At 35.5% G+C, this 26,334-nt stretch overlaps 1 protein-coding gene across 6 annotated transcripts in view; it reads left to right on the top strand.

Annotated features, from left to right (window-relative positions):
• Positions 1-26,334, top strand: part of Aplf (aprataxin and PNKP like factor) — a 110,529-nt gene that overhangs the window by 44,596 nt on the left and 39,599 nt on the right. For 4 of the 6 annotated variants that reach the window (XM_013514729.1, XM_013514727.1, XM_013514730.1 and 1 more), the window contains exons 4-7: positions 5,535-5,682; positions 6,152-6,281; positions 12,924-13,105; positions 21,420-21,772. In XM_013514729.1, the coding sequence (XP_013370183.1) occupies positions 5,535-5,682; positions 6,152-6,281; positions 12,924-13,105; positions 21,420-21,772 (813 nt within the window). The remainder of the gene's footprint in view (positions 1-5,534; positions 5,683-6,151; positions 6,282-12,923; positions 13,106-21,419; positions 21,773-26,334) is intronic. The other 2 variants (XM_005385664.2, XM_013514732.1) reach the window with 2 other exon arrangements.

Genomic DNA, 26,334 nt, shown 5'->3' with positions numbered 1-26,334 from the left:
AAGTTGTTTTTTTATGCTATTGGCAACAATCCTCAGGTGGGCCTTCCACGCCCAGCATCATGCTGATTCAGTTCAGCTGAGTGTTACAAGTTGACCATTAGTTAATCCACCACCAACCTGTATGTGTCAATTTTATTTATATCAATTCAAATTAGTTTATCACCTTAGTGTGAAAGACCAGTGTTTTTAAGAACAATTCCATACCTTAAATATATCAGGTTGTAAGATTAGTGAATTTGAATTTTATTTATATTGATAAAACTGAAAATAAAACCTGCGTTAACAGTGCTGTACTTTTCTCAGGCTTAAAACCTTGAGCTTGATCATTTGCTACAATGGTTCACAGAACTCAGGAAAAAGTTTGCTTAGTTGATTAATGGCTTGTTACAAAGAATGTATTAAAGGATTCATGTAAGCAACCCCATGAAGAAATGCCTAGGGTGAAGTCTGGAAAAATTCTGAGCTACTGTCCCAGAGGAGTTTTGTGATATGTCACCTAGCATGTGGATACATTCCTGTTCATGAACTTGAAAATTCTTTGAATCCCGTCTTTTTGGGTACCTATGGAGGCTTCATTATGCAGGTATGATTGAATAAATCAGTGAACATTGGTGATCAAATCAGTCTCCAATCCCTTTCCCTTCTCTAGAAGCTGGAAGGAGGGAAGGAAAAAGGATGGAGGGAGACAGAAGTTCTAGCCCTTAATCACTAGTTCCCTGGAAACCAGTCCCCCATCTTTAAGCACTTTCCAAAAATCAGATCATTAACATAAACTTGGATGTGGCTGAAAGAGGCTTGTTATAAATATTGAAAGATGGCTCTTAGTTGTTTGTGTTACAGATGAAGAAAGAAACAGAAGGTCTGAGACTTGCCTAGGGAACTGTACATGTTTCTCGTATTTGACAAAAGGCGCTTTGTAGATGTGATTAGGTTAAAAATGGTAAAATGAAAGATTATTCTGGCTGGGTTCAGTGTAATTGTAAGGGTTCTAATATGAAAAGGATAGAAATGTAAGAAGCAGAGGAAAAGAGAAATAGAATGGAAGATGCTGCATTGCTGACTTCGAAAGTAAAGGACATATCCATGACCCAAGGAATGCAGGCAGCCCCCAGAGGCTGAAAAAGGCAAGAAAACATACTCTTCAGCAATTTCAAGAGGCATCTGGTTCTACCTAATTGATTTTAGGCCATGATACTGACCTTGCTTTTTTGACCTGCCGACTATATCGTAACTACCTTACATTATTCTAACTGACTAAGTTTGTGATGGTTTGTTATAGCAATGTTAGGAAAACAGTAGAAACATCATGCTCCTTTTTCAAAATATAAGATAAACTTCAAAGAACTAGTTGAATAAACCACTTAAAAATAAATGAATGAAAATAAAACAACTAACAATTTGTAGGGAAATGAGAATCCAAAGTTCTTATAAAATCTTATATAAAATATGTACTTTTCAACAAAAACAAATCAAAACAACAAGAACAAAAGCTATTAGAGGTAATAGAGCACCAAAACTGTGACATATGCATCAGAAACACAAACAGGTATGTAAGCCACTTTTTAAAAATTTCAGATTTGGATATAGCCAAGAGACTTCAAGGGAATCACAGTGAATATTTTCAAAGAACACTGGTTCCTTAAATAAGCAAATAGACTTCAGAAAATAAAAGGATGTCCCTCACTCCTGGATATTGTTAAAATGGTCCTATTCCTAAAATTATTATACTGTTTCAAGAAAATTCCAATCCAAACAGCAACAGCGTTCTTCACAGAACTAAGGAAAACACTCCTAAAATTCATCTGGAACCAGAAAAGATCCAGAATAGCAAAAGCAGTCTTGGGTAGAAGAGCAAAGCAGGAGCATTGCAATACCTAATTTCAAGCCATGCTACAAAACAACAGTGATAAAAATGGTACACTGCTGGCATAAAAACAGACATGTGGATCAGTAGAACAGAATAGAGGATATAAGAACATCCCTAGACATATTCAGCTATTTTACCATTGCTAAAAGGGCCAAAAGCATATGTTGGAGGAAAGATGGCTTATTCAACAAATGGTGCTGGGAGAACTGAGTATGTGTATGCACATGACTGAAGCTGGACCATATCTCTCACCATGTACTAATGTAAAATCAAAATGGATCAAACATCAAAACATTACAACAGAAACATTTAAGCTACTGGAAGATAAAATAGATAAAACACTGCAGTCATAGGTGTAGGCAAGGACTTTTACAGGACCATAGTTGCGCAAGAAGTAACAGCAAGAAGCAACAGATGGAATTAGTCAACAGTAACTGCTAATTTTGAACAAAGCGTTAAGATGTTGATGAGAATATCATTCCATGATGACAATAAGGAACATAAAACTCACCTAAAATTATTTTAATAGTATATACTTTATTTTTTATTTTATGGAAAACAACATTTCAAAATAAAATAATACAATAACAGTAGTCAGTATATTGCACATTATCATCAAAGTAGTTACTCAGAGTACAAGATGTGGATATAAAATATTCTCCAAATGATATTAGCACAAACCTTTCTTTTTAACGAACTAAGAGAAACTAGTAATATAGCTATCTCATATTTTTTTCTTTTCCCTTCCTTCCTTTCCCCTTTTCTCCACCCCAGCTCTTCTTTCCTTTTGAACAGTTTCTTCCCATTTCACATCTATTGTACATTTTGGACCTTATTTACTCTTTTAGTTTCTCACACTAGGGAGACAATATGATGTTTATACATGTGAGTTTGATTTATTTGACTGAGGAGCGTGGTCTCAAGTTGCATGCATTTATCTGTAAAAGTTTCAAGCTTATCTTTCTTTATGGCTGAGTGTAGTACTCCATTGTATAAAAAGACCACCCTTTTGAAATTTATTCCTCAGTGTCTTATCACCATGCACTAAGGTCCAGTGGATCAAAGATCTAAATATTAAAACAAAAACACTAAATCTACTGGAAGAGAACATAGGTGAAGACATAGGTGTAGGCAGAGAATTCACAGAAAAACTGCAGATAACAGGGAAATACTATAAAGAGTCAACAACTGGGATCTCATCTAATTAAAAAGCTTTTGCACAACAACAGCAAAAAAATCACCAACAGAGTAAAAAGATAACTCACAGAGTTAGTTGTCACTCAGACAAAGGACTTATATCTAGAGCATATAAAGAATTGAGTCAGTTGTCACTCAGACAAAGGACTTATATCTAGAGCATATAAAGAATTGAAAAAACCAGACCCCTCAAATTTAAAGACCTAATCCAGAAATAGGCATCTGAGATGAATACACACTTCTCACATGAAGAATTACAAATGGCAAATAAATATATGAAAAATGTTCAACATCATTGGTCATTTGAGAAATGCAAATTAAAACACTGAGATTCCGTCTCACACCAGAAAGAATGGCTGTCATCAAGAAATCAACCAATAACAAATGCTGGAGGGGCTGTGGGGAAAAAGGAACCCTTCTGCACTGTTGGTGAGAGTGTGTATTGGGTGCCACCACTATGGAAATCAGTATAGAGATTCCTCAAAAAACTATAATTAGAGGTCCCATTCAACCTAGTTATTCTCCTTCTAGCTATATTCCCAGAAGAATTAAAAACATCATACCATAATGATATATGTGTACCCATGTTTATAGCAGCACAATTTGTAATAGCTAAATCTTGGAAACAACCCAAATGCCCATCTATAATTATTTTTAAACTTATTTTTAGACCTAGTTCATTATATTAGTATCATTTTATATTAAGATATAAAAGTACATAACATTTGGAATATACAAAAAACTACAGTTAGAAAATGGAACATATGAAAAAAAGACCCTTATATGTACTAGGTTGGCTGTAATGAAAAAGATACTAACAAGTGTTGAAAGGAAACTGGAACTCATATATTGTGGCACTGTAAATGGTATAGCTTCCTGCTGATATATTCTGATAGTCCTCAGAATTTTAAACATAGAACATAGAATAACTTTTTGGCACAGCAATTCCCCTCCTAGGTTTATACCCCCCAAATTGAAAATATTTGTCTACACAAATCTCTTTTTTTTATTGGTACATGTTTATAGTACATGATGATTGCATTTATGTTGAGGGGGTTGTACATGTGCAAAACACATCTTAATTCTTTTTTGTCCCCTTACCCTCCCATCTCTCCTTCTAATGCTTGTTCCCCTTCTCATTTGCAAAAGCTCTATTTCCGTTTTTTTCTTCAATTCTCTTCCTTAATGCCATTTCCCTTGCCTCCCTCCACCTTCCCATTTGACAAAATTCTTCCCACTTCCTATTAGCTTTTATTTATATTTTGAGTTTCTCCATGTAAGAGAAACAATGCAATATTTAAACTTGTGTATCTGATTTATTTCATTTCACATTATGGTCTCAAGATGCAAAACCTTATAGAAGGATGGTCACAGCATTATTGTTGTGGAAACAACCCAAATGTCCATCAGCTGCTGAATGGATAATCAAATATGAATGAATATTCCTAGAATCTAATAATATTCCTGCCATTGAATATGATTCCTGCCATTGAAATTTAAGTCTGCCTTTGAAGGAGATTATTGCTTGTATAAGAAATACTAAAGCAAACAAAATAAGCCACTAATTATACTTCTTTTAGCTAGACACATTTCTGCAATCTTATATCTTCAGTATTTTAAAAATTCACATTTATTGAAGAACAGCTCACACACAGAATTGACCCCTTTCAAAGATACAATTCAGTGCACTTTGACAAACATATATAGTCATATTAAGTGCCAGTGCAATGAAATACAGAACATTTTCATTCTCTGCAAAAGTTTCTGTATGCTTCTTCATAGTGTCTTCATCCCCAAGCCCCTGACGATTATTGACCTGATTTCTGTTCTTGTAGCTTACTTCTTTAAGGATATAATTTAAACTGAAGTATACAGTATGCCTTTTGATGATGACCTAACACCTTTGGATGACACTGTTGCATTTTTCTGAGAGTATGAGATAATGGGTTATACAAGTATGCTGCACATGTAACATGGATGCTCTGTGCCTGAACATTGTGCTTCTAGTTGAACTACATTTGAAATGTCACAAGTGGCAGAACTGATCAGAACTCATAGCAGCTATACATATGCCTGAAATTAGGATTTTTAACTTTTTTCTCCAAGGGCCTAACTAGCTTAGTTGATGCTCTTACATTTACATTTTTTCTGTAGCTACAGAGTTATGATCTGGCCAAATAAGCAAATAGCTCTTAAGTCTTACAAGGGAAGGCATCTCTTGCAAATCACTGTGGTTTCTGTGCCCATGATTTGGAAAGATTAATGTATTTTATGGTGATATATATAGCAGAAGATGAGGAATACATTTTAGTGTGTATATTTTATTCTACTATATTATCATCTGCTTTCTTAGTTTTGCTAGTTTTTAGAGAAAGAATCCAATTCCCCAGTCAGATGTATTCAAAATGACATTTACGATGACATGGTTGCTAGCAGAAGTGATTTAAATAACTTCCATTTTATTTTATAGAAACAGTCAAATGCTTGATGAAGATGACATATTGAATGAAGCACCCAAATCTCCTGTGATTAATTTACCTGATAAGAAAAGTGGTGCCTCACATCTGGAAAGAACCACAGAAATAACTGAGACCCAGACTACTACTACAAGTAGTTTGGTGAGAAATGTAAAATCTCATCCACTTGTGACATATTCCTCAAGATTTTTTAGATCAGGTCTTGCTATGTAGCTCAGGCTGGCCTTGAGCTCACTGAGTAGTCTAGGCTGACCTTGAGCTTGTGGTGATCTTCCTGCCTCTGCCTCTTAAGTTCTGGAATTATAGGTGTGTGCTACACCTGGCTCTTCAAATTATTTTGTGTAGAGAAAAGACAACTAAAATTAGGCACATCAAACAACATTGCTAGGATTGATCTGCTTTTCCTGTTTTTAAGTTAAACTATAGAGCAGATCTCACTGGGCCTAGGCTGCAACTAATATAGATACTTTCTGTAAGAGAGATGACATTCATTCCACAGTTGCAGATGGATATTTTGGTGGTAGTTTTCTGCACAGTAAATAATTTTACAAATTCAATAAGGATGCATGCTTATCCTTCGGAATTTATTTATTTGTATGTGTCTTTTTAGTCCTTCACAGGTGAATGCAGAGGCTTAAGTAAAAAGCAATCAGATCCTGCCCAGAGGAAAAGAATCCTTCCAACTTGGATGTTACAAGATTTAAGTGATCAAAACCTTTCAGCATCTGTCATTAGTAGAGGTAGGTGTTTATTTGTTAATGTTGACTTTCAGGAAAGCAAGCAGAATTAGAAAGTTTTCTTGACTGAATAGAATAGTGATTGTGTAAGGTGCAAGTTATCCTAATAATTTCTATATGGGTATGTGAAGTCCAATTTAAAACATGTTTTGTGTTATAGCATTTATCAGACACCATCATGCTGATTGTATTATCTTCTGATAATGAGATGTATTAATACAGATGTTCAAACAATTTTGTTTGTGTCATGTCTAAGATAAAAGGCCAGCACAATATAATTAATTAAATTTTTAAAATGATGCACATATAATGTTTGTGCTGGAAGATTCAAAGAAGATGTGATCTCTGTCCTGGTATAGTTTACTGGCCTGTGGATATCACAATGATTTTGTTTTCTACTGAGTAGCCTTATTTTTTTTTTCCAGATTTTTAAACTTGTTTACTAATTGTCTTATTTAGGAAAAATTTTATTTTTTGGGAAGTAACAAATTACTCAGTTAGTTTAATCAAAGAAGACTTTGTAAGGTTAGTCAGGGTGGTTCTTCAAATGCAAGTATGAAGTGAGATCTAACTATACAGTGAATATTTAAATTTTAAAAATTTTATTAAAGTAGAAGACACGTTGCTATTAATCCCCCTCACAATATTCCTTCTCACTTTAAACACACCTTTCCCATCATTTTTGCCACTTTCTGAAGCAGTTCTGGAAGTTTTTCCTGTCTCTAGATACACGGCCGCTTTTCTTCACTCTCTCTCTCTGAAGCAGGGACTGGTAGGTTCTGTTTACCTATGACTTTGCAAATGTCTTAGGCTGCCTAACTTCTGACAATGGCCCAAACCCTTTTTTCTTTAAGCTTTTACTGCCAAATTGTTACTGGGCAACTCCATCTCTCAATTCTAAGTTACTTTTTAAAAAAAATTTATTTTAAAAATAAAAGAAGGAAAACATTAACAAACAGACATCCATTTACAAAATACCACAAGAACAATACAAGCAATACAGAGTTACAAAGTGGTAGGAAATAGATCTGTTTGGTCTACTTTAAGTCAGGTCTCCCCGGGTTCAGGTTTTTTTAAGTGAGAATGGTCAGAAAGGAAATAAAGGATACCTCATATATATATGTATATATGCAGAAGTTAATAAAAACTCTATGTAAGTCATTTAAAAATTTCCAGTTCTGCTCTATAAAATTACTTATTTGTTTAAATTTATTTTTACCTGAAAAAATACTATGATAATTGTATATATTTCTGGGATGCAATGTCATATTTTATTCTATGTATACATTATTAGAAATAGTCAGGCTAACATATCTATCACCTTATCAGTTTACCATTTTTTGTGGAGAGGATATTAAGAATGTATTCTGTTAGCAATTTTGTGGAGAGGATATTAAGAATGTATTCTGTTACCAGAATTCTATCATGATGGTGTCTGATAAGTTTTGAAATATATGTACCTTATTACTATAGTCACCAGGAAGAGTCATATATCATTAAAACTTATTCCTCAAGTTTAACAGAAACTTTGTGCCCTTTTATCAACATTTTGACTTTTCCCATCCCTCTGCCTCCTCATGAGCCTCTTAGAACCATCCTTTTTTTACTCTGTATGAGATCAACTTTTTTAGATTTTACATATAAGATTAAGATTACCTGGCACACTGGATTTCTAATTAAAATATATTATGCTGCTTGATTTTGTTTCAGTAATGTTAGTTATGTTCATTTTACTTTAATCTTTAGTTTTTAGTTTTCTCTCTTCTTTAGGGTAATTTTTTATTGATATGCTTTGAAGATTCTTTTTTCTGTTATTACTGTTAAGCCTACCTAGTGAATATTTTACATTCAGTTATTGTACTCTGCAGTTCTAAAATTCCTGTTATTTTTTAATAATTTATCTTTAATGAGCTTCCCCATTAATAACTGTGTTAAAGTACATATCTTTGTGCCACTTTTCAGTTATCTCAGTTAATTTCTATTAACTTCTTTTATATGGATCACATTTTCTTGTGTATTCTATAGTGATTTTCTAATGAATATTGGATGTTACAAATATGTATTATAGATGCCCTTTATGTTTCTCTGAAGAAATATTTTTATTCATTAACTTAATTAAATTACTTAATTTAATGAAACCTTAATCTCTGTTTTCCGTTTTGTGCATAACAGCTACAATGTTAACTTAGCTTTTCCATTTACAGCAGTGGCTTTTTTCCTGGGTTGCTCAGGTTTTCTTCCCTTTTTTTTTTTTTTTTGGTTTTTTTTTTTTCCTCCGGTACCAGGAACTGAACTCACGACCTTGCGCTTGCCAGGCAGGCGCTTTTGCTGCTGAGCTAAGTCCCCAGCCCCAGGTTTCCTTCCTGAGCATGTAGTTTAGCAGTCAACCAAGGATTTGCATTGATTTTATATGTAAATTTTGGTTCTTGCCCCTTCTGAGTCTCCCTTCCAGGATTTTACCTCAAATTTTTATCTGTTCTGCAATCATCAGATCCTGTCCTCTGACCATTTAAGCTGGTAAAACTATAGCTTTCCGCCACCTGTACATTAGAGAATGCCTTCAGGAAAGCAGCTACAGATTCACAAACCTCATAGGTAGTGCTTCATTTTTGCAATTTAAACTCTTTTCCACCTCTGTGTTTTTGTTCATTTTCCAGTGTCTTTAAGTAGTTGTTTTCAAAATATTTTGTCCTGAACTTACAATGGGACAATTACATCAATTAAGATATTTGACCATTTATGCTAAACGTTATATTTTATAAATAGTCAAAATGAATGCATGTTTTAGTTGGAATGTCATTATCCTTAATGATTCTTATATTTATAAGAATAAACTTTGGATCACCTAAACTTTTGATCAAATATATCATGCACAGAATATACCTTCTAAATGCTAGTTCGGATGATAGTAGGATAAGAGTGTTCTGGGAAAAGTAGGTTATACAGTATGTGTTTAAGGGAACATAGTTTAATTTGAAGAATTTTCAAGTATAAACCTACGAGTTTCCTAGTAAGGGGATTATTTCATTATGAATTAACAAATTATTTGCCTGCAAAGGACATTTTAAATTAAAGGCAAGTAAGAGACTGGAAAACAATATACAGAGAGATATTACCTGCCTCACTTAGAAAAGATTAAAGATTATTTTAAAAATTGTGTAGTTAGTAACAAAAAAGATTGTACTCAATAAAATTTTGGATGTTGTAGGTGATATGTTACAGGAGAAAAAATACAAATAGTTAAAAAATATATAGCTGTACTATCAGATAGGAAAGTTTAAATGAAATAATGTTACCATTTTTGTTTGTATTCTCATGAGATTTAAGCAATTGATAAGATCTGTTCCTGACCGAAGGGGGTAGTGTTGAATACTATTGGTAGAAGTATAAATGAATATAGTCTTTTGAAGCCATTTTCCAGAATCTCTTAAATATTTTAATATACAGCTCACTTTGACCCATAAATTACAGTTCTAGGTATTTATCATTCAGAAATAACAGCATTTATATTTTTTATTCATGTATATATTTAATAAACATGTTGGCACATACATTTGCTTAAACTTAGAAAAAAGTTGAGGATACATATCACTTGGTTAAGTAGTTTTTCGGGAGAGTAAGATTGGATGGCTGTACTGCTTTGTTTTTGGAAATTAACAATGGTTGTTATGTTGCATATTATTATCTTCAAAATAGTTGCTCAAATTACCAGATAAAGAATGGCTATTATCAAGAAATCAACCAAGAACAAATGCTGGTGGGGCTGGGGGAAAAAGGAACCCTTCTCCATTGTTGATGGGAGTGTAGTCTAGTACAATCATTGTGGAAATCAGTGTGGAGATTCCTCAAGAAACTAGGGTTAGTGGTCCCATTCAACCCAGCTGTTCCCCTTCTGGGTATTTTCCCAGAAGAAATGAAAACATCATACCACAGTGATACAAGTGCACCCATGTTTATAGCAGCACAGTTTATCATAGCTAAGTCTTAGAAACAACCCAAATGTCCATCAACCGAGGAGTGGATAAAAAAGATGTGGTATTTTTATACAAGGGAGTACTACTCGGCTATAAAGAAGGATATACTACCTTTTAGTGCTGCTTATACATTTAATTGAGCTATCTAGCATTCATCAGCTCATAGCTATCACTTGTATCATAGCAGCTCACATACATACAAGTAGTAATTGTTAAAAATAAACTGAGTTATATTAATAGTTAATTTCTTTTATATTTCTGTCATTTAACTGTACTTATGCTGACTTAGAAAAAATTGATATACTAGATATAAAGCTTTTGATTCAAGTAAGCTATTTTATGTATACTTTGTGAAGAACACTTTAGCAACATCAAAATGACTTCTTCCTGTATAAAAGGAAATTACCTTTGGTCTTTAAGAGGAATATTTCTAGTAGATAATTTGGAGTTTTAAATAACTATTTCAAATAATATTTTCCACTTTAGACTTTGTGTATGTGTGTGACACTTGGAATGTGATAAACTATCATTTGGGCAAAAGATGTGTCTTATTTAAGTTATACTTTATATTTCTTAGCATAGTAAATAATATTTGTAGTTCATAATTTCTCTTGGTTTGATTAATTTGTAACTGTTGTTGCATTTGGTCATTGTTGGACTGAGCTATCCAGTCGTATTAGTCCTATTCCTGCCAGTTTCCAAAAATTGTATGAAATGCTTCCTGATTTAGATTCACAATGAATATTTATGTAATTTAGGCAAAGTTTAATTTTTAGAATGGTTTATTCATAAGTTTTTTTGATAAATACAGTAATCCTCTTGTACGTACAGGGACTACATTTCAAAACCCTAGTGGTCGCCTTTAACTGCAAATAGTACCAAACCCTATGTAAAATATTTTATCCTGTATAAACATACATACAGACATTCCTGCATGGTTGTTTATTTATAAATTAGGCATAGTAGGGATTAGCAACAGTAATGAATAATAGAATAATTATTTTGTAATAAAAGTTATGTGAATGTGGTCTCCTCTCTCTCAAAATATGTCATATTTCACTTTTTCACATAAAGGAAACACTTTGTGGCTTCTCTTTGGCTTATCTAAATTGCCAGCATTACTATTTTGTGCTTAGAGGCCATAATTAAGTAAAATAAAGGTTAATTGAACACAAGCATTGTGATACCACAACAATTGATCTAATAATCAGGAAAGCTAGTAAGTGACTAGCAATATATAGTGCAGATACTCTGGACAAAAGAATGATTCATTTTCAAGTGGGAGGTGTGGGGTGGTGTAAGATTTTTATCATGCTACTTAGAACAGCATGCAATTTAAATGTATGAATTATTTATTTTTTGAATTTTCCACAATTGACTGTGGGTAAGTGAAACTGGGGAAAATGAAATTGTGGATAAAGGGAGAGTGCTGTATTATTTTTATATCAGCTCACCTGGTACTCCTGTTTGACAGTATGGACAGTATTCTAATAACGTTTGTTTCTTGAATTTAAAGAAGGATTATTATTTGAATATCCTCTGGAACAAGCCAAGCAAATTTGTTTACTATCAAATTTTGTAAATAAGGCTTTATTGGAGCACAGCCATGTTCATTTATGTAGGTTTTGTCAATGGCTCCTCTCATGTTATCACGAGGAGTTGGGGGGGTTGTATCGGTTACTATACAGCCCACAGAGCCTGAGCTGTGTATTCCCTTTTCTAGCAAAAGTTTCCTAACCCCTACTGAAGAGCATTCAAATATCTATCATTATCTCTCTCTCTCTCTCTCTCTCTCTCTCTCTCTCTCCAAGGGATCCTTTGAGTAAAGTCTATCGATATTCACAATTCATTTATTCAGTAGTCTTTATTAAACATCAGTTTTGTACTAGGCAAATTTGTGAACAAGGCACATAAAATCTTTCCTCTCATGATGGTATCATTTTAGTGTAGAGGAGACAAGCAGCTATGAATATTTTCCTCTTAAAAAAAGTAAGTCTTTTTTCCTGATCAGATGATTCATTAAATTGTTAACAAAATGTGATACTGAGAGATTTACCAACTGCATCAACCTTTGGATAAGTATAGGTGATGTAATTTCCATTGTTATCAGGGCTTATTTTCTTCATCAGCAAAGTTTGAAGCAGTCATCCTCCTTTTTAAGTATTTTGGTTTCTTACCTGCATTTAAAATAATTTAAGTTGGGTTTCTCAGCGTACTTGTTAGCGGCTCAGTAGGTAGAAATAGCCATAAAGTTCATTGTCAGATTTTTTTTTTCAAAGAAATTTAATGCTACAGTTAAAGAATTTGTAATATGTCATTCTATTACAGTTTATATGCCTTATCTCATATACTTCTAATTCTATGGATTATTATTAGAGTTCTTGTTTTGTAGAGCAAACCAAAATTTAGCAAGATGAGATAAAACAGTTAAAACATGGAGCTCCCATTGACATTTTGGCCTGGCAAACTGGGGGGCTGATGCTCTTGGTAGTCATGCTGCTTGGTGCTTTTTGAGATTTATAAATAAATATTTTCAAATTAACATTAATTACTATAAGTGAAACTTTAATTTCAATTGCTCTTTTTTATTTTTGCTATGGAATACTAACATTTGAAGATACAGAAGATAATTTTCTTTTTCTTCATATGTGTGTGTTTATGTGTGTTGAAGATAACAGCATAATCCAGGGAAGTGGAAAAGAAGGAATCTGCAAAGAAAAAGCCCACAAAAACATAACACAGCAAGGCAGAAAGCGAATTTCATCAGGAAATTCAGAAAGTGTAACAGTAGGACAAGATGCAGGAAAAAAATGCAAAGATATTGATCAAGAAGAGCCTGTCATTTCATCCAAGGTGATTTTTACAAAGTTCATCATTTGATTGTTTTATCAAATGTTTTGAGTAGGTATTAATTATGTATTGTATACATCATGGAGACCAAAACTGTTTTTTGTGAATGAGTTTATGAAGATGAAAACCAGTTTACAGAAACTAATCCTTAATATATGGATTTAGTATTTTCATTGCAGAAAGCAAAGCCATGAACTTCAGAAATTTTCAGACTGAAAAACATGGAGATCCTTTTCCTTTTGTCCTAATTTGTCAAATTTGTCACCTTTATTCTGAAAACCTCTCTGCTTCTATTCCATTGGTCATTCATGACCTACACATAACCATGTTTTTCTTGCTAAGTGTGACGAGAACAAGTGATAGAGTAGTTCTTCATAACTAGTTGCAGGATCACTTCTATAGTGATCCTAGTAGTATTCATAGGCCTTTCCTTTCTTTTTTCAGGTTTTACTGTCTAGAATGATTGGTGCTCCTTGACATTGGATATTTAAAGAAAAGGAGACATTTTTATTGGATGCATTTTGGAAAAGAGAGAAAGATAGAGATGGCCTCAGGGTAGAAAATTCAGGCATTTTTCTTTGCAGAAAGATGGCTTAAGGTGACAGTTTTTATGACTCTTGTAGACCAGTGACTGAGGTTTGTAAGGTCCCTGTCTTTTTAGTCTTAGAAAAGTCAAAGGTATAGGGTGTTGGTCTTGGAAGAGCATGCATTGGAATACTGGAAATATCCAAGCAGCCACTTGAGTGGTCAGTACTTTTATATGCCACCTTCACTCCTGCCTCTTCTCCCAAAGAGATGAACCAGCCTGTCAGTGGAACCACTCTTCCAGCTAGAGAAATGGGCCTAGTTCCTATAGACTGAACTCCTTTGCTTACTTATGGAGTTACGTTTAATAAATGAAAAAAGAACAGATTCTGACTTACGACTATTTACCATAAAATTTACTAAAATAAAACTTGTCTTATGTAAATGTTGGCCTTCATACATTCTATTCTTTGAATCTTGACTTATCAATTGATGCTACCTTTTCTCAAGAAGAGAAATTATTTTGTTCAGAAGAAAATCTTTAGCATACATGTTTTACTATGTTCATCCTAACTCATAAAATTTTATAATCAGAAGAAAAATTGTAAGGAACATTTAGTTTGATAGGTAGAGAGTAGCAGTAAGTAGATCCAAGATACTCAAGGTATTTGTGAGATTTTGATGACATCAAGGAAGTATGTACAGCCAGGTCCTAGGAAGGCCTAAGCTCTTCTTGGCTGATTGCTGTTTCACTCTATTATGGCTTGTATCTAGATGCCTCATGCTGTTAGAGGTGGGGCTTTTCAGAGGTGGCTGGATCTAGAATGTGTGATGCTAGGATTAAGGGTGAGTGATTACTAAATTAGTCAATTGATTGGTTTGGCATAGTTCTGGATGTGGATAATGGGAAGGCCTTACCCTGGGTATGAGCACTGCTCACCCAAGGGCATGTAGCCTGAAGAGAGCTGCTGTCATCACTTGCTGCTTGTCACTTGCTTCTTGTGGCTTTTGCTGCCTTCTGCCTATCACAAGCTGTTTCTCCTCTGTGATGCCCCTCTGCCATACCACCCTGCTTTGAAGCCAGCCAACTATGAACTGAAACCTCTATAAACTGTGAGCCAAAATAAACTTTCCTCCTTTAACTTTGAGTGTCAGGTATTTTGTCTCAGTAATGAGAAAAAGTAACTAAGACACTCTCTTAGGGCTTCTGTGCAAGATTTACCTCTTCTAGCTTAGGAGAAGCAAAATTGAAGCTTTCATAACCCTTTGTGCAGGTCTCTCTGGTATTGCTGGGCCAGGGCCATGACTGAGACTGAAGACCTAAGCAGGGCCTTTCCACAGTTCATGCTTTGTCTCTGCCCCATTCTAGTCTCACTCTTAACCCTGGTGAGCAGCTGGTCCTGAAGAGATGGCTACAATGCAGAACATATGAGAGAGAAAATTAAATATGAGAGGCAATAATGAATTAGGCTCATCTATCTAATGTGATAGTGGGAGGTTGCCAGTTACAAAAAACTCAGAACAGTTTGGCTAGGCCTGCAGGGTAGATTCAGTATCATTCAGTACCTTTGAGGAAAAAAGAACCCAGGTCACATTGTTAGGAGGCTCGAGCCTCAAATATGAGTCTTCGTATTTTGGGTATAATGGATTTTTCAGCAGTGTATATTAGATTATATACAAGAATTTTGTGACTCTAGTAACTTTTCTACATGAAGATAATTACTCTGAAATAGTTCATATTTTTCATCTTTTTTATGTTTTTTTTGCAACTCATTACCAGTTATGCAGTTTTCTAATTTAGGGATAAAAATGAGAGTTCTCGAATTGACTCATGAACAAGATAGTTGTGGTTTAAACATTTTTGTCCTCTCTAAAGATTCATGTTGAAACTTGATCCCCAGTACTACACCATGTTGGGAGGTGATTAGCTCAAGAGGAGCCTTGTGAGCACACTCCTTCCTGTGAGTGTATTAAAGCAACTCTACAATGGGCTTGCCAGAGTGGGTTTGCTTCTTTTGCTCCTCTGCTGTGTGTGTTCACAGTGTTCTTTCTCTCTTTCCCTTTAACCTTCTGTCAGGTGAGGGCACAGTTAAAAATTCCACATCTGATGCCAGCACCTTGACCTTGGGCTTCTCACAAGCCAGGGCTGTGAAAGAATAAATTTCTGTTCTTTGTAAACTACGGAATCTGTGGTGTTCTCTTATAACAGCACAAAACAGACTAAGACAAGGGTACTTCTGTGGCTAATCTAATTAGAAGTCTATTGTAAATGTCAGAAGGGACCCTGACACAACTAAAGCAAAGTGGTACTGTGAAAAATATCCTGTGTCTATTGCCAGCACAGCACTTAGTGGCTTAACCCAACAATGATTTATTATTTCTCTTAATTCTATGCATGAGCTGATTTGGGCAAATATTTATCACATGCTCATTCTATGCATGAGCTGATTTGGGCAAATATTTATCACATGTGATAATGCCCATTATCACGTTGGGCAAATAATGAATCACATGTAGGATTCATTAACTCTACTGGCTAGATGCAGTGACGGTGAATCTTTTAGAGCTTTCATTGTGCAAACAGTTCTTGTGCCATAGGGTTGCCACTACTGCTTGGAGCATTCAAGAGGGAGATGGCTTCACTCATGACTGGTGCCTCTGCAAGGGCTATTGGAATAGCTGGAATCTGCCTGGTTCTGCTTTCCTCCATGTATCATTCACTGATCTAGACAACGCCTTCATCTGGCAGCTGAATCCTAAAAGTCAGGATAATAGCAGCTTCTAGAACTTTTAAGGCCTAGAACTGGAACTGGTATAGTGTTATTTCTACTACATTCTTGTGGTTTGAACAAGTTACTAGGTCCCAAGTAAATAGGATAGCAGGTTGAAGAGCAAAGAAGATAAAAATATGGATTGAAAAATCTCTAATCCAAAATTTCAAAATCTGAGGTGCCCTGAAATCTGAAACTTTGCCTGCTGACAAGACACTCAATAAATTTTGGATTTGGGAGCACTTAAGATTTTGAATTTTTAGATTGTGAATGCTTAACTGGTCTCTGCAAATATCTCCCCTCTCCCCCTGCCAACCAAAAACAATGATGATGAACCAACCTGAAATCTGAAATGTTATTGATCCCAAGTATTTTGAATAAGAGTTATGGCATTGATACAGTGTTATGGTCTGTGTTTGGATGTCCCCCTAAAGCCTCATAGTCATGGGGGTGGGCTTCTAGAGTTTGTGGTTGACTCATGGTCCAATGCTGGAGTTATGGGTGTGAGCGTTACACTCACTCTAGGGTGGGTAGTCTACATACATACAATATAAAGGACAGAAAGAGGCTTGCTTTCTCCATCCCCTTTTTGTTCTTGTTGCTCTTGCTGTCTTCTGCTGCCATGAACTGTTGCCCGTGTGCCACACCACCCTGCCTTGGAGCCAGCTGATTATGGACTGAAATCTTTACAAACTGTGAACTAAATAAACCCTTCCTTCCTTAATTTTGGATGTCAGATATTTTGTCCCAGCAACCACAGTAAAGTAACTAAGACAGAATTTGGTACCAGAGGAATGGTGCCATTGCTATGACTGTACCTGACTATGTGGTATGAAGAGCCCTTGGAAATGGCTTGTGGGAAGAGTTTGCAAAGGTTCAGAGATGTCAGCTGAAAGAGTAGTTTTGGAACACCTTAGGTTGTTCTATATGGAAGATTCTGGTCAGAGCTCAGAAGACCAGAAAACCAGTAAAGACCAGGCTCAGGGGGTTTCTGCTGGGAAGAAGGCCTGCACTGGTTGTTGGACTCCAGATGATGTGTGTTACAGCTTGGTAAAAAGTTTATCTGCATTTTGCTCATGTTCAGAGACTTTGCCTGAGACTGATATTAAGGGTGGCTGAGGGGCTGGGGATTTAGCTCAGTGGCATAGTCCCTGCCTGACAAGCGCAAGGTCGTGAGTTTGATTCCTGGTACCGGAAGAAAAACAAAACAAAAAGGGTGGCTGACTAATTAAACAGTAGAAAAAAAATTCACTGCAGTCTAATGTTGAGGTGGTGACATGGCTACTGTTGGGGGCTTTTAGCCATGCTTATGTTGAGAATAAAGAGCAAAGAGCCCAGCAGGATGGTTCAAGACCTTGTGAGTTTGGCCAGAAAAAAAAAACCTCCAGTAAAGCTGTGGACTACAAGGATAGAGCTGAGATCTCCCTTACTGAGAAGGAACAGGAGAATATGAAAGATGGCCTGAGGGCATCACAAGCAGCAGCAAGTCTCCAGTTTTTGCTGCCTCAAAACTGCAAAGGTGGAAGACTTTGCTTTGAGAAGAAAGCAGCAGAGCACCATGTTCCAGAATGGCAGTGGCTTCATCATGTGCCAGAATGGTGGTGACATAGAGAATTTGTTCCTCAGACTTGGATTCAGAATGCTTAGCAATCCAGGCACTTACTTGACCCCCACAGCCAAGAGAGAAGGAAAGCTTGGCTACTGCTCCAGCTGGCAGCAGACATCAGCATCATCTGTGGCAGCAGACATGGTGCCAGTTTTAGGTGCATGCAGAATGCAAGAGTTTTGAGGTTCCAAAGACTTCCACCCAGATTTCAAAAGAAGATCTGGGAGGCCAGGCAGTGTGCCCCTGAGAGGTAGTGTATGGAGCTGTGAAGGTAAAGCCAGAGGTGCAGTGGAGACACCAGAAATTTGGAGAGGCCAGGAACATGGATCATCTGAGGAAAACTGCAGGGAGGAGGCAGAGTGGGCCCAAGAGAGAAGCCCTGGGAGCCACCAGCACTACTGGAAGTGCCCTGGGATCAGAGCCCCACCAACCCTTCGGAGTTGACCATTTGCCACAGGTTGCATCAGATGCTGCTGGATGTTGGACTTGCTTTGGTCCATTTCTTTTGTTTTCCCCTGTTTGTAGCTCTTGGAATGAAAATGTCTTTTTTTTGTCATTGAATGTTGGAAGTGTTGAACTTTATTTCATTTTTACAGGAGCTCTGGCTAAGAGTTTGCCTTAAATCTCAGAGGAAACTTGGGACTGGAACTTTTCAGCCATGCTGAAACTGTTAAGACTTTGACAACTGTGAGATAAACTAAATGCCTTTTGTATAAAGTGATGTTCATGGGTCTTTGGGGGGCCAGCGGCAAAACGTTATGGTTTGTGTCTGGATGTTCCTTCAAAGCCTCATGCAGTTGTGGGGGTGGGCTTCTAGAGTTTGTGATTGATTCATGGTCCAATGCTGGGATTATGGATATGAATGTAATGGACAGAAAGAGGCTTGCTCTCTCTCTGTCTCTCCCCTCCCCTTTTGTTTTTGTTGCTTTTATTGTCTTCTGCCACCATGAACTATTGCCATGCTACCTGGCCTTGGAGCCAGCTGATTATGGACTGAAACCTCTGCAAACTGTGAGCTAAATAAACCCTTCCTTCCCTAATTGTAGGTGCTGGGTATTTTGTCCCAGCAATGAGAGAAAAGTAATCAAGACACACAGTCAAGAAATAAAAAGAATATGAGCTAGGACTATAACTAAGGATAGTGATGAACCACTGGATTAGAAAAATATCTAAGAAATAAAACTGCAGGACTTACTGCTCAGAACTGGAGAAAGTGTGGGAAAGAAGGAATGAAAGACTTCCAAATCTCCAGGAAGGATGAATGCATGCATTTGTGTTGGCAGAAATTATGGTAGAGAACACAGAGATGGTTATTTCAGTTTTGATGTTTAAAGTTCGAGGTGCATAGAAAATGAGGAAAAAATATTTAGATAGTGGGTGAATATGTGAACATGAACCTCAAGAATGAAATTAGGACCTGGCAGCTGGGATCTTTTAGTTATTATCATGTGGATTCTAATGGTATTGATGCAGTACTTTTAAGGCAATTTAGCACAGGCCTTCTTGCCAAGGGCAGCTTGGAAACAACATATTGTTTCATTGAATTTATGTTAAAGGGGCATTCTTTATCCTGTCTGTTGCAGAACATTAAAACTTCAGATGGTTGAGGTGTTGGAGAGGGCTTGTTGGGCAAGTCCATTCTAGCTATCTCCAAGCACCAAGGTCACTTCTCACCAGCTGCATGGTTCTTGGTCCCTGAGTTCTCCAATGTTACCAGAAAGCTGAGTCATAACACCATAAAGAGCTAGTACCAAAAGGAACTAGCAACACACTTCAAGTTTTTGTGTTTTTGATGAAAGATTTCAAACAAGTCACATAGGCCATTTTATAGGTTGCATGTATTGCAAAATGATAAATTTTCAAGTGAGTGAGAGAGAAAGAATACCAAGCATGAAGTTGAGCAAGTGCCAAAATAGCAGTTACACTGAATGAAGCCTCAGGTTACATTTATGTGATTAACCAAGTTTTTCAAGGAACATCCTTTCCTTTTTTTGAGGTCATTTTGCTTTTACAAATACAATGGGCTGTGTTTACCTATTTCAGAGGAATTTCACTCCTGTTATGATTTGTGCCTTGATGTCCCCCCACCTATGACCACATGTGATCATAGAGTTTTTTTGGAGGTGGCTGAATCTAGAGTGTGTGATTGGTTCACAGTGTAATGCTGGGATTAAGAGTGCTAGGATTAAGGGTGAGTGATTACTGGATCAGTTGGCTGTTTGGATTAGCACCACCCTGTTCTCTGGTAGGCTGGTTACAATATAAGGGACAGAAAGAGGCTTGTCTTTTTCTTCTTTCTTGTTGCTTTGGCTGTCTTCCACCACCATGAACTATTGTCCTTCTGCCATGTGCCACCCTGCCTTGGAGCCAGCCGATTATGGACTGAAGCCTCTACGAACTGTGAGCTAAATAAAACTTTCCCCCTTTAAGTTTACATGTCAGATATTTTGTCTCAGCAATGAGAAAAGTAACTAAGACAACTCCTTGGATGGATGTCTCAGCTTAGTTTGTTCTGAGACTGTGAGCATCCCCTAATCCATAGTCTGAACTAGTATGGGCCTTATCAGCATGCGCAGAGGATGTTATAGTCTTTGAGCTAAAGTTTGAAACCACAAGCTTGTATGGATTTCACCTGTAGCTAATGACTTAAGAAAGCAAAGGGAGAAAAAAAAAATGATGTTTTCATCACTTTTCAAAGCGGCCTGTCTCCCAGCCTTCTAGTATCTTTCTGCCTAACATGTGACATATGTTGTTATAGTTTAGACCTAAAGTGGCCCCCAAGCCTCATATGTTTTGAAGGTGATTCGATTATGTGGGCACTATTCCTGACTGGCTGAAATAATACAGTCAGTGCATAGTAAGAGCATGACACATTGTTGAACATCAACACTGAAGAGCTGTTTTTGAGAGAGATTGTATTCAAATGAAATAAAATGTTTTAACTTATGTTTTGTGTATATTTTTTCTGGTTATTTTTTCAATGAATGTGTCACATGGTCATAAAAGTTTGTTACAAGTGTAGATTTATTTTATAATAACTGAAAAATTTTTTTAAAGTTTGAAAACTAGAGACATAGAAAGTAGTGGTATTTTTAATACCTTTAAAATGTGAATCTTGATGTTTTAAAAATTTATATTGCATGGATCTTGTATTTTCATGCTCTTATGCTTAATGCATACATATTATTTATTTATTTATTTATTTATTTATTTATTTATTTTTTGTCTTTTTCAGACAGGGTCTCACTATGTAGTTCAGGCTAGCCTTCAACTCACTTTGTAGCCCAGGATGGTCTCGAACTTGCAGTGATCCTCCTGCCTCAGCCTCCTGAATGCTGGTATTGCAGATGTGTGCCTCCACACCTGGTGCATATATAATTTTAAAAATGTTTCATTTATTTCTCTTTTTTTATAGGAAATGCCTGAATCATTTTCTGCTACCATGTTAAGTAATCCAGATATGCGTACTTTGAAGATTAATACACAGAGAAATGAAATTCCAGTTGTGGAATTTGGTAAGATTTCTGAACATAAAGACATGACTAAAGGAACACTAAATAAACAAGATGAGGCAGTGAGCTTTTTTGAGAGTTCGAGTGTCCAAGGCAAGTCATTCTTCAGTGAGTCTCAGAGATCTCGTCATAAGTCCAACTCTGAACCTTCCAGTTCTGAAGCTTTACAGGCAAAGGCAACTGATTCACTTCCACAAAGTTCACAAGAGAACAAGGTCAAGAGGTCATCCTGCATGTATGGAGCAAACTGCTACAGGTAAAATGAAATTACAAGTAGCATATAATTCCATTATTTCAATAACGTGTAGCTATGTATATATATCATATAGTGTATTAAAAACCTAATAAAACCCCATTGGCCTAAATGTTAGGCACTTTACCATGTTTCTTCTGGTTTGCACTTTCTCAGTATGGATTCTAGCAAATCCTGCCAAATGCTTTTAAGATACAATGGGGAATTAAATGTTTTATATGTAGACATGCTGACTAATGAAAGGCTGTGAATACTGAGGAATCCAGACTTGAAAATTGAATCACTCAGACTTAAATACCTGTTTATTTAATGTCTTACCATTAGAATAAAGGTTTCATAAGTAGTTGTATAGTCTAAAAGTTAGATAATTTTAGAATGTGTTTAGGTAGCTTATTATATTTCTGTGTTTTCTTTTCTATTTTTGTAGTTTTTAAACTACAAAATAGTTTAAATAGTATTACTATTTAAATAACCATAGTATCTTCTAAAACAACTATCTTAATAGTACATTCTAGTAGTTTGTTGTATTATATGTAAATAGTATATTTACATCACATACTTTGATAGTTTTATATTCATACTATTTCTTTTTAAAATGCATTATCATTTTAGTGCTTGAATAACCATATTTTTCAATTTTAAAGTTCTAATTGTTGCATTTATACCCAATTATTTCTGTTTTCAGTGGCCTTAGTACATTTGGAACATAAAATAAAAACTTGCAGAATAGAAGTTTATAAACTTTTATTACTTTTGATTTTTAATATGACAGACTAGGTGAATTAAACAATAGAAATATATTTTCTCATAGTTCTGGAGGCTGGACTTCCTAGGTTAAAGTGGTGATGTGTTTGATTTCTCCTGAGATCTCTCCTTTTGACTTGAAATGGCAACTTTCTCATGGCGTCCTCACGTAGCCCTTTCTCTGTTCTAGTGCCTCGCTAATACCCCTTTGTCATTGTATAAGGCTACCAGTCATACTGGATTAGGGCCTACTCTGTGACATCATTTAATCTTTTTGTTTGTTTGATTATTTGAGACAACGTCTCTTAACCTAGGCTGGCCTTGAACTCACGGCAGTCATCCTGCCTCACCCTCTCAAGTGCTAGGATTATAGGTTTGTGCCATCACACTCAGCTTCATTTAATCTTAATTATTTTTTGAGGGCAATCTCTGAATACAGGGGATTAGAGCTTCAACATAAGAATTTTAAGGGAGACACAGTTCAGTCCATGGTATTAGTGAGTACAGTCATTTATCTTTGTTGAAGGGTGATTAAATATTTTATCAAGATCATAATTATTCATTCATATTTGATAAAAATACATGTTAATTTAAATATGTTTACTGGTACTAGAACAGAGAAAGGGCTATGTGAGGAAGCCATGAGAAAGTTTCTATTTTCAAGTCAATAATGCTTAACTGTAAATTCTTCAGTTTTTCCCTACTAGTGGGGCTGGGGATTTAGCTCAGCGGCAAAAGCGCCTGCCTGGCAAGCGCAAGGTCGTGAGTTCGGTTCCCGGTACTGGAGAAAAACCAGTTTTTCCCTAGTAATATCTGAAAACTGTGTAACACTGAAACCTTGAAAATAAATTGTTTATGTGTGTAACAAAATGGGGAAATAACATAAATTGAGTTCACGTTATGTATGAACATTTTAAAAATAATTTTCTTTAGCTTCAGTGCTACTGCTTCAGTTCATACTGATGTCTCCCCTTGGGACAAGTGAAGAATTACCTAAGCCTCCCTACTTGCCTCCAAGTTTACATTCCTCACTGTTGCCTCAGTGACTTGGCTAAGAAAATAAAAACAAAGATGAAAATAAAGAAAAGGATGGAAGGGAGTCCAATAATACTATTTTTCTGCATAGAATATTTGAGAGACTGAAGTTGAGTTTTCTTAACATGGTCTGGAAGGTCCTCAAGTCCTGTAATCTTTGAGTCAGTTGTGCTATTTTATGACCCTTGGACTTGCCATTCTTCTCGTCTTGCTTCTTTTGCTTAGAAACCCTGCTCATATTCAGTCTTTTCTGAGTCCTTTTCTGACATTTCTGTCCTGACATTTCTATATTCTTCTAACCTGCTCATTGTCTAGTCTACACAGTGTTTTTACCTCAGACTGTTTGTAACATTTTTTTATTAGATCTAATATTTAGTATTCAATATTTGATTTCCAGTTATTTATTTGTTTTTTGTCTCAGGACAGACAGAACATTATTTTTAAGGTTAGTCTTATTCAGTTCCATCCTATCAACTTCCAAATCTGTATTTCCACAACAAATTTCTGTGTTGAATTTTATATCTGGGCATGTACCAGTAAAACCCAGACAAACTTCAAATTCAACATTTCTAGAGCAGTTACATCTTATTTAAAACCTTTATGAATTAGTAAGATCATAATACCCTCTAACTTTGTTTGTAGGAACTGTTATTTCCAAAAAAATATTTTTGAAGATTTTACTCTTTCAGCGTCATACAATTTTTTTACTTAATACTGTATATTCCATTAGTACTGTAAACAGGTTTTGAAAATGAGACATAAGTTGAATTGTCTCTTATTAGCACATCTGAAATGTATTCCTTAGTTATAGCTTGCAGCTTTTGTCTGTATAAGGTCACATAAATCATCTAAGGATTAATGGTATATATTGTAATGTTTTTACTTCTGTTAAAGGTGAAGCATCTCGTTTAACACAAAACCTCCTACTGAAAACAACTAGAAACACTGAACACTCACATTTGAAAACATCAAAGGCCGCAGAATTTTGAATCTCCTTTTCCCCTTGTGACAGTTGCCAAATGTTTGATGTCACCCAAGAGCTAAGAGGCCAAGCAGAGTTTTGGGGAAGCTCATGGGGCTTGGACAACATAAATGGATTTCAGTGTTTACCAAGTGGGCAAGGCCCTGGATATTGAAGCATAAATACCCAGAGGAGAAATATGAATACAAATATGAATGACTATTGAGTATACTAAGCAGAATTTATACAACATGCAAAACATGCAAAACATTTTTATGAGTACATGGTTACAGTGCATAATGTTTACATTCCTTGTGTGGGTGGGTACATGTATATAGCACCTCTTAATTCTTTTTTTTCATCTCCTTTTCCTACAAGTTATAATTAAGGCATACATTTCATATGTGCTAATAAGAGAAAATTCAACTCATGTCTGATTTTTAGAACCTGTGTACAGCACTAATGCAATATACAGTATGAAGTATTGTTCAGTTCTTTCAAATTTTCAAGTTGACAGGAATAAGATTGTTTTACAGTATTCTTCACTATCCTTCTATCTTTTCAATGTCTGGAAGAGTTTTAGTGATGTCCATTTTGTTCGTTTCTAGTGTTGGTAATCTGTCCCCACACCCTCCTGCTCTGTTCTCTCTCTCTTCTTTTTCAGTCTTTCTAGGGATTATTCATGTTGTTAGTCTTTTCAAATAAGCAGGCTTTGGTTTTTCCATTTTATGTCTTCTTTTCATCACTTTCTTCTCTACCCCTTTTATCTTTTTCTTCCATGTTCTTTAAATTTAATTTGCCATGCCTTTTCTAAATTCTTAAAGTGAAAACTTGGATCATAGATTATGAGTCTTTCCTGTTTTCTTACATATGCATTTAAGAATGACAGTCCTCATTATTGATTGGGGATAATTTGATTTCTTTAAATACAATATAATGTAACTATTTGATATACCTGATTGTAACTCTATCATTTTACTGTGTTGTTTTTCCTATTTATCCAATATGTTATCTTTCTGGATGAAAAGAAAAAACCCTCTATTTACTTATAAGACTCACATCTTAAATTTAAGGACGCATAAAGGTTGAAACTTTAAAGATGAAGAAAAATTATAAACTCTAAGTGAAGAAGAGCTTGTGTATCCATGCTAATATAAGATAAACTTAAAGTAAGAAGCAATAGAGCTGAAGAGGGTACTGTGGTTTGACTGTGTCCTCCATACTTATGTGGTAGAAAATTAGTCCCTGGTGGGCAGTGTTGGGACGGGAGGCAGAGAGGGAAGTGTTCAGGTTATGGGGGCAGAGCCACCATGAGTGGATTATTGTCTTTTTGTGGGCCTGAATTCTTGCTTTCATGGTACTGTACTAATTATGGTAAGAACTCATGTTTATAACTTGGGTTATAAAGCAAGTCCATTACTCATGTTTTGTCCCTTCTGCAAGTGAATATGTAAAGAACAAATTTGTGTGTATGCGTATATGTGGGGATCCTTACCAAAATGGATATAAGTAGAAATGTAAAATCAAAATAGTCACATATGTATTAAAATAAATTCATAATTAAATTAATATATTTACAAGGAAAAGTCTGAGATTGCATCACTAGTGAATTATATTAAGGAAGAAAAAGAACTATGTATGTGTATATATATGATTTTAGAAAAAAACATCTTCCACCACATTTCATGAAACTAGTAAAATCTAATAAGGATATAGAGTCAAAAATCCTAAATAAGATAGTAATGAATTAATTCCAGCTACATATTACAACAAAGCTATATTTATTCTAAATTTGACTTATACAAAGTTGGTTTAATATTTACAT

Source organism: Chinchilla lanigera, unplaced genomic scaffold (assembly GCF_000276665.1).
Source record: "Chinchilla lanigera isolate Chin_1 unplaced genomic scaffold, ChiLan1.0 scaffold00023, whole genome shotgun sequence".
Classification (NCBI taxonomy): Eukaryota; Metazoa; Chordata; class Mammalia; order Rodentia; family Chinchillidae; genus Chinchilla; species Chinchilla lanigera.
This window is presented reverse-complemented; position numbering and strand designations above follow the sequence as displayed.